Here is a 16647-nt window from a genome sequence, read left to right on the forward strand (position 1 = left end):
CCTGCTCGACTTATGTGTACCAAATATGGGACCTGCGTGACCCCAACGCGAGACATGGGACGACGGCAGGGTAGTCCCGTGAACCGCAATTAAGAAATTGGCGAAGCGTTCACTAAGCCGCGCAAGGCTTGAAATAGCGAAGCTGGACGATTCTGAAGACTAATCTGGTTGCTTCTAGGTTGTTTTTAGGCCTTAGCTAGGTGATGTAGGTTGTTTCTACGTTGCTTCTAGGTCATAGCTAGGCTTTTGCTAGGTGATGCTAGGTTGTTTCTACGTTGATTCTCAGCGCATACAGGTTCGAGTTAAATCACGGACAGTCACAGACACGACACGGAAGTCGAAACTCTAGAGGCAGCACCTCGCGCTGAAACCCAGCGTTCACACCTCTCATAGATCTACGGGCTGCCTATTCTAGTTGCAGCTAAGCAGAACTTGGTGGCAGCTAGGTTGTCGGTAGGGTGGGCCGGCAGCTTGTCCAGTTCACTCTTTGGCTTGGATTCTTTCCGCATACCCGTTTGATGACGATAGTTTTCTTCTTGATTTTTAGTAGACTAGCGGTGAGTAGTGGGATTGGACCAATTTCTGTGGCGCATACCCGTTTATGAAAATGATAGTTTTCGCGTAGGCCGCACGGCACATACTCGTGGGCTGCACAAATTACGGCTAGCCTTAACAGCTTCGCTGTTAAAAATATTTGGCTTCTCTCCGTACACCTGTTTGGTTTTGAAAGCTTTCTTCTTCACTTTTAGTGGAACAGTGGTGAGTTTTGGGATTTACCCGATTTCTCTGGCAGATACCGATTTATGATGATGATACCCGCATACCTCTTCGATGACAATATTTTATTCTTCATTTTTAGCTGAGCAGTGGTGATTAGTGGGATTTACCCAATTTCTGTGGCACATGCTCGTGTATGGATGATGGGTGGATGAAAGAACTTTATTGAGGTCCAATAGATCGTGCTAGTTTCCTAGCGCGAAGCGGCCTGCTCCCAAGTTGGGACCGAAAGACCTAGCCTTTCGGCCGCTTCACGGGCCCGTTTGACTGCCCATAATTGTCCCTCTAATGTCGGACGCAGCTTCAGTGTTTTCCTTGTCGCTGCGTAACGTGGAGCAACGCCAGAACATATGAGTGAGATCTATGGTTTCGTGGCATGTTTGGCATGTTGTAGGAGTAGAGAACTCCAGAGAAATCTTGTTAATTAACAGCGGGTTCGGATAGGCTCTTGTTTGTAAGAACCTTAGCGTAATCGCCTGTGCTCTATTTAGTTTACTGTGCGGAGGAGGAAGACCCTGCGTCCTAGGTAGAAGTACTTGGTTAGCTCGTTGTAAGAGAGGAGGCGATCCCTGCATTCTCAAACCTCAGCATCTTCTTGCTTTGTGGCTGTATGGTTGGCAAGTCTTCGTGCAGCAGTGTGGGCAGATTCTTTGAGGTTCGCGGGAGCACCGTTGATTTCTCCCATGTGAGCAGGAAACCAGATGATGGTGTGTGGTTTGATTACTTTTCCCTTGAGAATTGCCAGAACCTGTCTGGAAATAACTCCTTTGGCAAAAGCGCGGGCGGCTGCCCTAGAATCGCTTTGGATCCTCGATCTATTTGGGCCTAAAAGTGCAAGTGCGATGGCTACTTGCTCAGGAATTTCTGATTCTGTGGTGTAGGTGGAAGCCGAGTTGACGAGTTCACCTTCGCCGTTCACAAGTACTACTGTGGAGGCTCGTTTATTGGACATGAAAGCCGCGTCGACAAACCAGCATTGTTCAGCCTAATTTTTAGCTTTTTCTAGCAGGGTTTTGGCTCTGGATTGCCTTCTGCTCACATTATGAATGGGATGAACATTCCTTGGAACAGGCAGAACTGTTATATTCTCCCTCAGATCGTTGGGAATTTCTTTATGGTTGTTATCTATCGCTGCAATTGGTATACCAATCCGTGTGAAGATGTGCCGTCCGGATCGCGTGGTGGAGAGTCTAATGAACTGGGCTCTTTCTTGTGATTATGATTGCTTTCTCGTAGGCACACGGCACATACCCGTAGGCTGCACAAATTACAGCTAGCCTTGACAGCTTCGAGTTAAAAAAAAAACGCTGCGTCATCAAAGAGGATTTCGCAAAACGATGTCGTATATGGGCACGAACGGATCGGTAGCATTATATACTACTATTTCAAATATTTATTATACGTAAACACAACCACTCTTGGCTGGGGAAAAACAGCGCAAAAAAGGACGAGGACGCAGGAACACAGTAGACTGGACGAGCGCTGAGTCCAGTATTATGTGCTCCTGCGTCCTCGTCCTTTATTGCGCTGTTTTTCCCCAGCTAAGCATGTACCAACTCGCCCAAATCAAAGTCTTGCTCCAGAACACTCTTGGCAGCTGCTTTGAGTAGCCGCTGCCAAGGCGGTCGCTGGGTTGTCATGCAACTTTCTGTTACGTTCGGAACGCGGCAGTGTGCGGTCATTCTTAAAAGCTTCAACTGTCGTTCGTCATATTAACCGTTTAGCGCATACACGTGACTTTGCCGTCTGAATTTCTCATGGTTTTAGGCCGTCCCGCGACAGGCAGGCAATTTTAGTGCAGCTGAAGAATTTCTGACTAATGGCGAGTGTCTGACAGCGAGAAGGATGCTGTATCAGAAATATTTTTTTTTGTATTCTGTTCTGCCTGATCGTGCACGATCAGTATTGCGCGATGGGGCGTTTTGCGGCTTTCGTTGCATCGCGTTACACACAGACACTGTGGCCACGACTGAAACGATTTTGAACAAGCATGAACTGCTGAAATAACGAATACGGAACACATGCGACACAGAACAGTTTAACGTTAGGCCCGCCCAGATCTCGTCGAAGGATAAGCTTGTGCCGTTTGCATAGGCATGTATTTACTAGGACTCAGGAGATACGGAGGGGCAAGCGCACAGTTCTTCTCAGTGTCGAAAATAGGAGGGAAAAGTATGACGTCTAAGATATAAATTCGCAAGCCTTCACAATATTACTTAGCCTGCTGAATGCGGTCTCCGTAAAAAGTATCGACCGAACTTGCTGGGGGTTTATAAGAGAAAACTTTGACATTCAACACACGTATTAGGTTTATGTCTACACTTTTCCGAGGGCTTTGGCCTCGTCAGCCAGGGCGTTTTGTATTGTATTAGAAGCATGGTCCATTATTTACACTCACCGTATTTACAACATCGAACTCAGGTTATAATGCTTGCAGGATAACACTCAGATGAAAAACCGATGAAATATGGAGTCGCCGAGGGAAACAGTATTAGAAACCTTTGTGCTTATACTTTGATTTATGGAGATTCCAAACATGGATAACAATTCTAAATTTCGACATATCATAAATAGCTACTGCCGAACACCAAACAGAAACAAAACAGAAAGTTTTACGTTATATCTGTCGAGTTTGGTTTTACACAGCTTGTGTAGTGTGGGCGGTGGGAGGTGCGAGAGGGGGACGGAAAAGGGGGCACTATTCTTCCCCTCATCCTCCTTCTTTCCATTACAAACATACATCACCCTAGATTCCTAGACTTTTATATATCTCGCACAACACCCTTTCCGTAAAATGATATCACTGAACATGCTCTTTTCGCTCAGAAGGAGTCTATATCATACAAATTCGAAAACCAGAAAATGATACTGACCTTATTGTTGAATTCTCCAAAGCCTTTGACCTCGTCAACCACAACGTTTTGCTGCGACATTTGAAATTTCGTGGTATTAGCGGCAAAGCCCGTTCTTCAATCTCGTCATGCAACATAGAGCTTATATTGATAAGAATTCTTGAGCACGGGGTGCCGCTGTAGCCAACGTTTCGACAAGCGTTCTTGTCTTCTTCACGGCGCCAAACTTATATTGCAATAATTGCGGGCGAACGTCTAGATAAAAAAAGTGGCAGAGGATCACTGAGCATATTCTTCTGAGATAAGAACACGAAATTTTCTTCTGGCTAGGTTGTTGTTACTGAGGGGTGCTGTGAAGTCTTCTGCTGCGATTCCCCACACCTACGCAAGTGGTTGCTGCGGCATAGTGGAGATTGCTCGAATGTCACTGCCGCGACACCAGCGGGCTGCGTATTTTCGTAATGCTCCTATCTTTGGAAAAGTAGTGTTCCTATGTTGGGATACAAAGGCAACGTGTTTTCTTCAATTTGCCACAACGTCTTGCATTATCTTTCAATGTAGTTGTTTAGGAGCCTGACGTGCGAACTCCAGGGCAAAGAACGTCTGACGGAAGTTACGTCTGATGCTACTTTGACTAATTTAGCGGTTCAAGCACTAAGTTTTATCTGCGGCAGGATATCCAAGGGTAGATAAGCTTCTTTCATACTTGATAGGTCACTGAAGTTCGGTATTCCAGGACAACGAGGGCGCTTTAAAAGCCTCAAAAGGCGCACGTTTACTATCGCCAGACATTGAATGTTCAAGGAGTTCGCAAGGACGCAGGTGCGATCAGGAATGCGAACGCACTAACAATTGTTCCCATTTGCAGGAACATGATTCCGCAGCAGCCGATCAAGCCTTGGTTGGACGCTGAGCGCGCTACACTTTTGGCCAAGGAGAAATTTGGTATAACGGCCCACAACGTTACTGAACTAGTCAGCTACGATGATCGCAACTTCAAACTGCAGGTAAGCCTAGCGCGATACAAAAGCAAATAAAATTTCACACTTATGTCTTCAGTGTGAAGGTCCTTTTTTTTGGTTTTGTTACAAATGAGGAAGCCGGCGGAAAAGCCTGCGACGCCTGACGAAGGCATCGGCTCCCTTTTGCAGTTCTAAACCAAATTATAAATCAGGGAACACATAACAGGACAACCACGATATGAAGACAATATCTCAGATGCTATGTGATACATACGACCAGCTAACGAGGGCATGATAGCAACATAAACATATTAACCTGCTATAAAAACGTCTTATAAGGAAATGTATGTTCCTTCAATTGCTTTTAGATATGGCCCAAGCCACAGCAAAACAAATATTCATTAACACATTATTAAGACTTCCAATAATTGGGAAGTTCAACTTTTGCTTTTCATAGCACGGATTTTAGGAATGTTGCATTCGTGGAGAAAATGTTATGTTCATGGGTTTGTACTCAAATACCATAATTTTTGCTTTAGGCTCATTCGGACTAAAGCTCACCGACCTTATACTATCATTCATGGGTTCGAAACAGCGCGTAAAGTACGAGGACACAGAAAAAACAGACAGGACCAGGCGCTGAACTGGTCCTGTGTCCTCGTACTTTACGCGCTGTTTCGAACCCATGAAGCCTTACCAACAAGCTCAAGCTTTTAACCCTTTTGGCCCTGGCGGTGTCAATTGGCACCATCACACATTTCCCCTAGCACATCAGAATTCTTGGGGGAATACTACTTCAATGATCCCCACTGCGATTGACACCAAAATGGTGAAATGCTTGCGGAGCTGGGAGCCGCAAAGAAGAAGCTTGTCCGAAGTCATGGGTCAACGCTTTGTTCTTATTGTAGGGAAGAGGAAACAATAGAACACTTTCTGATCTCATGTAAGAAGTTTTCTACATTACGAATGACATCTCTAAAAACGCCGTTACGCATCATGGGATTAGAGTTGAGAACCTCAAATTTACTATCTCTAGGTGCACTTACCCTTGGTCACAGCAGCGGGAATGTATGCGAGGCCATGCAAGATTTCATAGAACAGTCAAAGAGATTTAAGCAATAACCACAGTTCAAAAGTTCTATAGTTAACCAGAAGCAAAGTACAGCAAGATTCGTTTCTATATTCTTATTTGATGAAAATTAATTCCACCCACCTTTTCCCATTTAAAAAAAATTATTATTCTCACAAAATTAACTTGTGAAAAATCTATTTGGTATACAAAATAGGAAATTATTCTCATTACTAGTTTTTAAATAATTTTTTCTAAGCTACCCGAGTATTGGCCAATCCCCCTGAGTGGGTGTGGGCTAGCTGTACAGGATCTACATCTACATCTACATCTACGAGGCGGGTCAGATGAGGCGGGTAAGCGCAATTTTTGCGTCGACGTACCGAAGCTGTTTCAATGAGTATCCCACTGAAAAATGAGACGTGGTTCACATTTTGTGTATTCTAGTGAACAGCATGAAAAAAGATGCAAATTTTCTCATTTCACAACCGCTGAGCCCTGATGACCTAATTTGATGTCATGTCTGTAAATCTATTATTAGTTGCACCACTGGCTCAATTTTTCGTTTGTGATGTTCTGAGGTCGTAACTATTGGGAAAACAAGCACAAAAAGTCCCCGACCAAAATTTAAAAAGTCACTGTTTCGCCGCAAGGGCGAAGCAACGAATGCGATAGCAAGAAACTAATGGTATACGAAGTGAGGCTCGCCAATGGATACTCCCAGTTTGAACAGCGCTCCTGTTGCAAAGGCGGCCGAAGTAGCGAAGTTAACTAGCGTGCTTCAAGTGTCGAGCTGTGACACTTGATAGTTCGTGCTCATCTTCTGTTTGTTCGTTTAGCGGCGTCCCTTGAGCTCGAGTGACTTTCGTACGCTCCGTAACGTGAGCGCGGACATCACGGTGAAAGCTTAAAACATTCCTCTTCCCCTCACCACGAGAAAACCGCGCGAGCAGACAGCGGAGGGGCAAGGTTCTCCCTGCGCAAATATAAGAAGAAGCGAGCGAGCTCGCCTACGACTTTTAAATGCGCCCGTCGCGCTCCTAGCGCCATCTCGCTGATAATGAAGAAACGCTTAATATCGCCTGCCGTCTCTGAGTCCGTCCAGCGGTAAAGGGTGTGTAATAACGCTCGCCGTTAGCTACGTGGAGGATGTGCGTTTCGTGACGTAGTGGTTAGCGCCACTCGCTGCGGAGCAAAAGGTCCCTGGTTCGATTCCGCGCGTCGGAAGCATTTTTCTGAATTATTTTTCTTTGGGGCTTTTATATATTCAACGATACGAGAAACAGCGCGACACACGGGACAGTGAAAGAGACGGACCAAGCGCTGACTTACAACCAAGGTTTTATTCCGTACATGGGGGTATATATAGCACACGCAACATGAAAGGAAGGAGAGGAGAACAGTGACGTGGAACTTTGTTCACGAGTTCTATGAAAGCTTCTGAAAAAAATAAAACCAAAATAAAACCATTCGCTGCGTGTGCTATATAAAGATGGCTGTGGGGTCAAACACGTGACTCCTTTTGTACAGTGTAGGAAGGGTATCGTGTATCTTTTGCCGTTTTCATGTGGTCGTGTATACATAGGCCAAACGAGTAGATGCATTAACGTTAGATTGATGGAACACAGGCGTTCGTTGCAAGGGAATGTATACTCACATGTGTCCCAGCATGTTGCGCAGTGCCATTGCGCACCCATCTTTCATGAGGCTGAAGTGCTATCGACACACCGAGATCAAACTACACGAGAAATAATTGAAGCTTATAATATCAGAAAAAGGGGAGAACAGTGCATTAGTGTGCCTTCTATTGCCCTACATGATAGCGAGGTTAGGTTTCTAGATAGCACGATATCTTAACTTCTCTGGTGCTGGAGAGTACACGTGGTCTGCGTGAGGCTCTTTATTATTCAGGATGTCAGCTGACTTGCCGTTTCATTGGTTTTGTGTGTCACATGGGTGTAGGGTTGAAGTGCCCCCCTTTTTTCGTTCTTGTCTTCTAATAAAATATTCAGTTGCGAGTCAGCGCTGTGGTTTGTCTCCTCTTCTCTTGTGTCCTCGTCGTCGTTGCGCTGTGTTAAACATGTTCAAGTATTATCACCAACTGGCCCAGCTATCAGTTCTTCTATATACCCCCATGTACGGAATAAAACCTTGGTTGTAAGTCAGCGCTTGGTCAGTCTCTTTCACTGTCCCGTGTGTCGCGCTGTTTCTGGTATCGTTGAACATGTACCAACCGGCCCAAATACGCACCTTTTATATATGTATACATACTTATACATATACGGCGCATGGCGACGGCGACGGCAAAATCCAGCCCAGACTGTCCATATAATTGCTCTCGCAATAAAAATCCAGGGCTGAAAGGGTTAAAGTTCACTTATACTATCAGACTCGCACGGAATTCACCAATATTAGGCTCTATCAGGCCTCCCTCGGACTCAAGCTCAACAGTATTCTGCTCACCTGGACTCACTCGCACTCAGACTCGCCAAACTTCGACATCATTTTTATTCTATGAGTGTCGCAGGCTGACACTCCCAAGATTACATACAGACCCGTCAAGCGAACGGGGGAACCGCTGCCATCGTAGCTCAAGTAGCTCAATTTGAAGACCATCGGACGCGTTCTCCGAAGGTTGTAGGTTCGATCCCCACTTGCCGCAGGTTGATTTTTCATTCACTTTAATTCATTTCAGTTTATGTCAAAATCACCATACTAGAGTTGAAACCTACAAATAATGTCCCTTGTACCTTCCTTGGTTCCATTCTCTGTTGGCTTAATTTGGTTTAGTCAGAAGGGCGTCTCATAGCACATGGATCAAAAGAGCCTCCTGTCATAACTTTAATGGAGACAAGTACGAAAAGATACCAAGAAACAGCAATACGCTGTTGAATGTGGCGATACAAATACCGCAACTTTTCACAATAAACAAACCTAAATATGAAATACACCGACCATAACACAAAAAAGATGGTTGATCCCTCCGTCATAGGAATCGGTATAACTCGAAATTAAAAGGTGTCTTTACAGAAATAATTGAATGTTTACTGTACATTGATATGAGATCTTACACAAATAATATTGGTGTTTGGCAGCTATAGCACCGTTTAACGTGGATGCACCCACGTTGACCATAGATGGCACATCTCCATCCCGACTACTAAAGTCCATGATCAATGATTAAACAAAACTTTGTGGTAGCTGTATTAGTAATGGTGAGAGCGTAATGAGAGAAAGCGATGTGAAAGCCAGAAGGGCGTCGCTGAATGGACGCAGAACTTAAGATAAGGTCACTATTCCGCCGCATATTAAAATGTTATTGTACACCACGGCGGCACTAGAGGAAAACGCAACGAGCGTAAGCGGGGAACGCAGTGTTACAGCCAGGCGAGGCTGGCGCGCGTCGCAGAGCTATTTTTAATATGGATGGATGTTATGAGCTTTGTCGAGGGTTCGGCCACGGTGTAAGATATATATACCTTAGACCGTGGGTTGGGCTAAGGTCGCACACTCACGGTGCGTTAAGGCGTTGACAAAATTGCAGTTCTATTGACAACGCGCTGAATAGGACGGACGCGTAGCAACGACGCATTTCAGGAGCTGATCACGGAAACCGCGGTCATAATGTATTACTTCACGTTACCGCTCTCAGATAGCGACACCACTCCGCGGACCAAGAGCACTGTGAGAGGAAAGTCGAACAGGGCTGGGCAGAGATACTCAGAAAAGTATTCCGGAATACAGATATCGAAATACATGAAGTGGAAGCCTAAAATACAGATACTGAGATACATTTGCCTTTAACGTAACGGGATATTTCGGAGATACTTTTGCAATAAGACGAAAAAAGTATTCCGGAATACAGTTATAGCGATACAGATACTGGAATACTTTATTTATTTTAAGGATGCTCATACTACGCAAAGGCACTTATTAGTGCAGCATAATGTTGTAATTAAAGTTGCAGTGCATCGAAACGCTCAGTTCATTTATTTATTTATTACAGTACCCTCAGCGCTATTAAAGGGACCCTGAAACGGTTTTGACGATTTTGTACGAACACATTGAGCCGGTAGAGCAAGTCCTAAGGATCATTTACAGACCGATGTAAGCTCTGTGCGTAAACTGTGTAATTTATTACAAGGCTTTAAAGATGCGAATCGCCACCGATCACAGCGGCTCAGCCAAACGCGTTTTCAAACCGCCCACTTCCAGTGCGCGTCGTATTGGAAGCGCGACGTCACGCAGGCGGCTGATCTGATTGGATATGTCCAGTACACGTCACTGAACCTCCTGTGGGCAGCGAGCGTGGTCTGCCTGTGTTACAACGTACTCCGTGTTGACGTGAGCTGAGCGACAGTGTTTATCTCGAGGTTTCTTTTCTTGGACATAACTAAATGCCCTAGCCGTGTTGTGTACCACATTGTAAAGCTGCGACGTCGTGGAATGTTTGTGAGGCATCTGGCGAGCGGAATCCCTTCAGCTCGTCGCTGCAATGAGCGTCGCGCTCTCGCTATCCGTTCAACGCCACGATCCACGTTTTTGTGGCTGTAACTGCACCCCTGAAGACACAACAACATTGCCCGAGTTTACGCGTATCGGTGATCGTTCTCGAATTATGTTTGTTTGTCCGCATGCTTTTGCAGATTGTCGCCGTACAGGAGAATAAAATAAGATCTGCTGGTAGTGTGGCGGCACCTGCCGGAGCAGATACCAACCACTCCGCGAGCTTCGTCTTTGTTGGGCCTCCGAGATTGCGCGCAACCCGTAGGCACACATGGCTGGGCGAAGCTCACTGTCGAGTGCGCTCATGAGAGCGCTGCGATCGCCGGCGATGTCAGGGTGTCTGTGAGTTGAGGGCATGGAGGAAGGAAAAATAAGGAGAGGCCCTGACGTCACATTCGTGAAGCCTCCACATCGCAAACACCCGCATCGCCTCCTAGCGAAGGAGCCTCGAAACATTTCGCGATTTCCGTCGTGTCGTTTGCAGGCGCATGCGCGATTCTAGCCTTTTTTTTTTCGCCGTGCAAGCGGCGCCGCCGTAGCGCCGCGGCGCAGTCGATTCACGCATGCTGCTCCTTGTGTGTGTTCTTTAGGAAAGCTACGCAATGCCCAGCTGTTGCGTATGGTTGCGTGTACCCGGTGCAAATCGCGTGCACTGCGGAAAGTACCGGGTGTCACTTTTCATGCGTACGTACACGTCCGCTTCATTGCTGATCACTAATGCATGGTATTTGCATGCGAAGCTCTCGGATGTGCGCTCTGTTGCTTCTTGCTCATTGTGTCAACTCGGAACACTCGTGAACTTTTGTTTTTGGCGTCTGACGCGCCGTACATAACATGCGCCGAAGGCATCGTACGTTTTTAGAGGCTGTGTCGTTCAACGAAAGGGCAATAAACTTACGTTGTTGTTATCGGACTACGTGATGTATGTATTGTGCGGCGTGCGCTCGCTGCGTGCTTGTTGTGTGCATACCGGAATTACAAACTTTGCGTGCACGATCGCGTATACAATACAGCGGTGTCCTTTTCGACGTGAAGTTACGTCAACTATAGGTTGGCGTTGCGCCGAATAGCTACTACGCGCTCACTCCATATACACGAACAAAGAACCGCTAATCCGGCAACAGATCGGGAAATCGGGCTACGAGAAAGGGAAGGTCTAACGCCCAGCAGAACGCGTAAGTCACTGCTAGGTGAGTTCGAATACGATGATGCAGGGGCTGAACGTTTTTGATCACGGCACGTACCGGTATTCTGTACTGTTGCACAAAAACGCTCCACGAAGAATTTCAGCACGCAGCGCTCGGGCCTGCCACGCACGAACATCCTGGTAAGCGTCTGCTTGCAACATTTTACTGCGTGCGAACCGCACAATACGCGCTAAGTTTACGCCGGGACTACAAATCTGCGCAGAAGCTAACCACCGCGGAGAGCACGCCGCGGGGCTGGCGGGGCGTCTGCTGTTTTGTTTGCCCCATACCGGTTTGTTTGCCCCATAAATCTGACGTCACTTCCGCCACACTTTTCGCAATGCATTGAAATACGATAGGGCCTCTCCTTAGTATTCCTTCCTCCATGGTTGAGGGTGCAAGGCAGTGGTGAGGAGGAGGGTATAGATATAAATTCCGTAGCGGCCTTGGTACACAGTGCGTCGCTTAATTTCTGGTGCGAATGATTTGGGGATGCTCCTACCTAAACGCTGTCAAAACTTCAAAAAACCGTTTCAGGGTCCCTTTAAGACATTGCAGGGGAGGGGGGGGGGGGCGGACAAAGTACATAATTAGTAAAAATGACATAATTACAAGTATCAATTGCAATAAAAATACAATATTTCACAGCAACAGTAACAAGGATTGGACACCGAAATCGACATACTTGGCGAACAAACAAAGCTATGCTAGAAATAACACACTTTAAGCAAATCACTCGAATTACTAATGAACAACAGTAAATTGAGAAAAAGCACATATTTATTTTGAAGATCTGCTTTGCTGAGAAGGTTGCTATGTAGGCTTCTCAAATGGGCTATCTTCTAACAGCGTCGGTTCAGCCTCAGCACAAGACTCACGAAAGAAAAAGTCTGTCTACCGCTGAAGGCGAGCACAAATACGTGTTATAGTGAATAAATACCGCCTTCATAGCCGGATTGCCCTGCAGCGTGGCGATATCTCTTCTCGGGTCATCTATTTACCGAAACACTTCCGCCCTCACTTCGGTTGTTCTGACTGTTCAGAATCCCAAGTCGGTCCCCATCTTCGGAATCCTCAGCCGTCTGACCCTGTCGGCTTCAATGAAGCTTTCACCACCACCGACGCTACCAGCACCCATTTCAGAAAGCCGCAACAGGCGAAGTCGGCTCCGGCGGTGGGGGAGCCTGCTACCACAAAAGACCGTTTCACGCATGTAATCAATTAGGAACGCACCCTGACATTGGAGAGGTGGCTTAAAGCGCGTCAAATATAGCCATCTTCTAGTCACTTCCGCCGCGACTACGGGAACTGCTTCTGGAAGTGCCGCCGCTTTGAAAACTGAACGCACGCGAAGCATTGCAAAGCCTGTTCCAAGGTGGTATCCGCGCGGGGGGTCGCGAAGTAATGGCTTGCCACCCGAAAAAAAAGTAGGCGTGCTGCAGTGACCTTGAGAGACAGTGACTTTCGTCGGCAGAGGCCGACAACACTTCCGCCGCGATTCTGCCGTCTGCGGCGTCGCGCGCTTTACCACATCGACCATTCTGTGCTTGAGGGGAAACCATCGTCGCCCCATCTGTCGGCGACCGGCGGCGCGCCTTTGCTTGTCTTGGCACAAACAAGAAAAAGAAACGGCATTCCCCCATTGGAAACACGCCTCAACTCATTTCCGACACAAAAAAAGACAATGTAACGAGATACCCGTGTCCTGCATAGTATCGCGATACAGGCGATACATCGTAAATGTATTTCACCACTGAGATACAAATACCTTTTTCTAATGTATCTCTATACAGAAATACAGATACTCAAAAGTATCTCTGAAATACTATCGCGATACTCTTGTATCGCGATACTGCCCAGCCCTGAAGTCGAAGATGTAAAAGGCGCGTTTGTAAAGCCTCCAGAGTGTTTCACCGCGGCGCAGTGGATAGCGTGCTCGGCATCTGTTGTCGTGGACCGAGAGGTTGTGGGTTTGACTCCCGTTTTTTTTTTTGTCTTTGCCATGTGATCGTGTCTGTTCTTTCGCCGTGATTTCCGTGACGGATATATTTCACTGAATTCCGGGTGGATCCCGGCATAAAACTCGTAGGTGTTAATATATAAAACTAAAAAAAATCCGGTGGATCCCTGGCACTGTGGGAATTGATTTCACTGAGCTATTCAGCGGGTACATGCGTATGCCGCTTTTTTTAACGCGATAGCGCTAAAGAGCTCGTTTCGCAGAAATTCCGGTGTCGGCGGCGGCGTCTTTGGTTGTGAGCCAAAAAGCAGCGTTGTCCGTGAGCGAAAACTCGAGGTAGATGCAAGTAAAGATATGAGCCGGACGGCGTCTGCACTTCAGCTGTCTTTGCGGAATGGTTTAGCAGGGGCGTAACCAAGGGGGGGGGGTGTTGGGGGGGTTCAACCCCCCCCCCCCGAAATTTTTCAGTTTTGCTTACGTATATATACAGGCACACATACAAACGCACGCACAAACATACATAAAGTATGGTTGACCCCCCCCCCCCCCCCCAGAAAAAAATTTCTGGCTACGCCCCTGCGGTTTAGGTCTCCACCGAGAAGCGAAGGCAGGCTGACGATTGGGAAGGCGATACGAACAGGGCCCGACTACGCTATCACGTCTACTGTTGTTGCCGCAGTCTCCGAGAGATACGGGCGCGCGGTGTGGTCGCACCATCTCTTGGAGGTGTTGCGATGGTGCGCCGCGGTTTTCTCGCCCTTTCCGAGAGATGGCGTGACCACGCCGCGCGGATGTTTCTTCACATACACGTAGTGTGTGCATCGCTAGTTACCAATAACAAATGCCACACACATTTGTGCGGGCATTCTCTTGCACACACGTAGAGGGTTCATCGATACATCGAAAAAAATGTCACGCGTGTATACGTTCCCTCACGCCGCCGGGCTGTTGACACGCTTGTGATGAATTTTGTGCATTCGCGATGACTTTGACTGCAGAGACTGAAGGTGTGAGTGCAGTTGTGCGTGAACTCAAATCGTACAAACGCAGAGAGAACAGTGGCGCAGGACCCCATCTATAGTTTGCCCCAACAGTGCACCAGCGCATCGCGCCCGGGTTAGAGGTGTTTCGACAGGACTTTTCTGTGCGCAGCACAGCGAAGGCTTGAGAAAGAGCGAGTTACTCCTCGCACATTCGTCCAGCCGCGGCGGACGCGTCGGCTCTGGTCGCATTGATTTCCAGATGTTTCCACATCTTGCGCGGTTGTTAGCTGTCTCGGCGGGCGCCTTCTCAAGAGCGGGTGAGGTGGCGCGCTTTCGGCGCCTTTTGATAATTGTTTTCGATGCGCACGCGCTCTGTCAAGGTTAACCGCTGGCGGTTCGAGCACTCGTTTGTAACACTGTGAATGAGAGTGAAGTAGACACTGAATGGGATAGTTAATTAAAATGTGGCCTCGCTTTATTTATTATTCCTTTACCATTAGCCATCATCTGTAAATGTGTGAAACACGCCCACACAACAGAACACGGAATTTGTGTTCAGGATAACATTCTATTGAAAATTTCGCTGGGAGTATCAGAAGTGTGCGTCAAGAAGAACGCCCAGAAATGTTCTTTGCGTAGTGCAGGGTATGAAGTCGCGGTTGACAGAAATGACAGGAGTGGATTAAAAAGTGTTATCAATTCAACGAAAGACAACAACAAACTCTGTTTTATTTGTTATCGTTATTAAATCCTTATTTTTACAACGCTCATGATCTTACAAATCAATGCTCAGTTCGCTCTTCTTATTAACTATAATAGCATTATCTGCATACAAAAGGGTTCGTGGCATGATATAGGTTCACTTCACAGTAAGACAATTTATGGAAATTAGGAATATTAGAGATGTAAGTATCGACCCTTGAGCGACACCTTTGTCAACTGCTTTACAATCACAATCCCAGACACAGCATGCATGTCTCAACTGAAGTCCCATAGATTTCTTTTTCTAAAATTCTAGGGACTTTAGTCTCAACCGCATCTTACCCTATGCTGTTGAGGGCAGTGCGCTCGCCGATGAAGCTGTTAGGTCGACAAGAGCTTGCAGCAGTCATTCTTCAGCTAGTCATTGCGAGCCTTGCTTAAAATATAGAGGCACCAGTGGCGAAATTTGGAGGACGCAGAAACCTATAAAGCAGATCTAGCCAAAGCACAGCTCAGATCTTCGTCACCAATTTGGCAACAGCGGCAAACCGACGTAGATTTCTGTAAACTCAGAATAATGCACACGTTCGGCACGCACATCTTGTTGACTGTAGTGATACTCCTGTACGCAAAAATGCAGCGATACGCTGTCCGTTCTCCACGTTCTTGTGCAGTGTCTATAAGCTGAATATAATCTTAATTAAAATCTACTGGCTCCACTAACGTTGGCACTATACTGGAGGAGTGTGTTGCTAATGTTGACACGTGATTCATTGAAGCCCTAAATTACGTACTCCTCCACCATACATATTGCTCAACTTTTTGAGAACACTGATGAAGATATTCTTGTCCGGAATTTTCTTGATACAGATTCATCTAGATCACATGCTGGCTTTTCTTACGCAGCTGTTTCGCCAATCTTGGCACCCGATGTCCTACACCAAAAGCAAGCAAATTGAAAGGAAATTCCTTCACAGTAACGTTAGCCGTAATCAAGAGAGCCGTAATATCTACACTGCTTCAGCGCGGTGAGTACTCTGACTGTCCCTAAGCACGAAGGCTAAGTTGCTAGTCGAAATTCGTGGCAAGGAGGCCGACCTGATCGAGATTAACGTGACAGATCTTCCACCCACCTCTTTCAAGCCAGCCATCACTGCCTGTCAAAAGCCGGAATGTAGCAGCTGCCTAGCCACGCACAAATAAACCTTGAACTGAAACGGGCCATCTGGGTTTGAGTTTCAGTTCATTTAGCCTCACGGCATGTGCACAAGAGCACGTGCAAAAGTGCTTAGGTGTGAGGGGAATAACGCTTCATTTTGAGCTCCACTCAGCTTACTACGCAGAAAACCAATCTAAATAAAGCACAGGTAGTCGGAAGGGATCATGCATCAGCAACATACAGCCTCGCCCATTAACCATATCGCGCGAGCAGTCGACCGCACGCAGCGTCAGCACCTTAGAACAGACATGATATGCGACATCGACAGTAAAATGCGCAGCGTACAAGAAACCTCCAGTTTAAGCATCGTCCGCTAAGCCGTCTCTTTACGGTCAATGTATACGCACCCGACCACAACGTCATTCATTTTTGGTATTTAACATTTTGCACATCGATCTTTTTTGCAGAGCTCCGAATCCGCCTTATCCAC

General features: G+C 46.7%; 1 protein-coding gene across 1 annotated transcript in view; it reads left to right on the plus strand.

The window, feature by feature from the left end:
• The window catches only part of LOC119395684 (hydroxylysine kinase), a 75862-nt gene that overhangs the window by 6168 nt on the left and 53047 nt on the right, over nucleotides 1–16647 (plus strand). Inside the window, exon 2 of the mRNA XM_049416478.1 lies at nucleotides 4498–4636. Within this exon, the coding sequence (XP_049272435.1) occupies nucleotides 4498–4636 (139 nt within the window). The remainder of the gene's footprint in view (nucleotides 1–4497; nucleotides 4637–16647) is intronic.

The sequence above is a fragment of the Rhipicephalus sanguineus genome, chromosome 6 (assembly GCF_013339695.2).
Source record: "Rhipicephalus sanguineus isolate Rsan-2018 chromosome 6, BIME_Rsan_1.4, whole genome shotgun sequence".
NCBI classification, from domain to species: domain Eukaryota; kingdom Metazoa; phylum Arthropoda; class Arachnida; order Ixodida; family Ixodidae; genus Rhipicephalus; species Rhipicephalus sanguineus.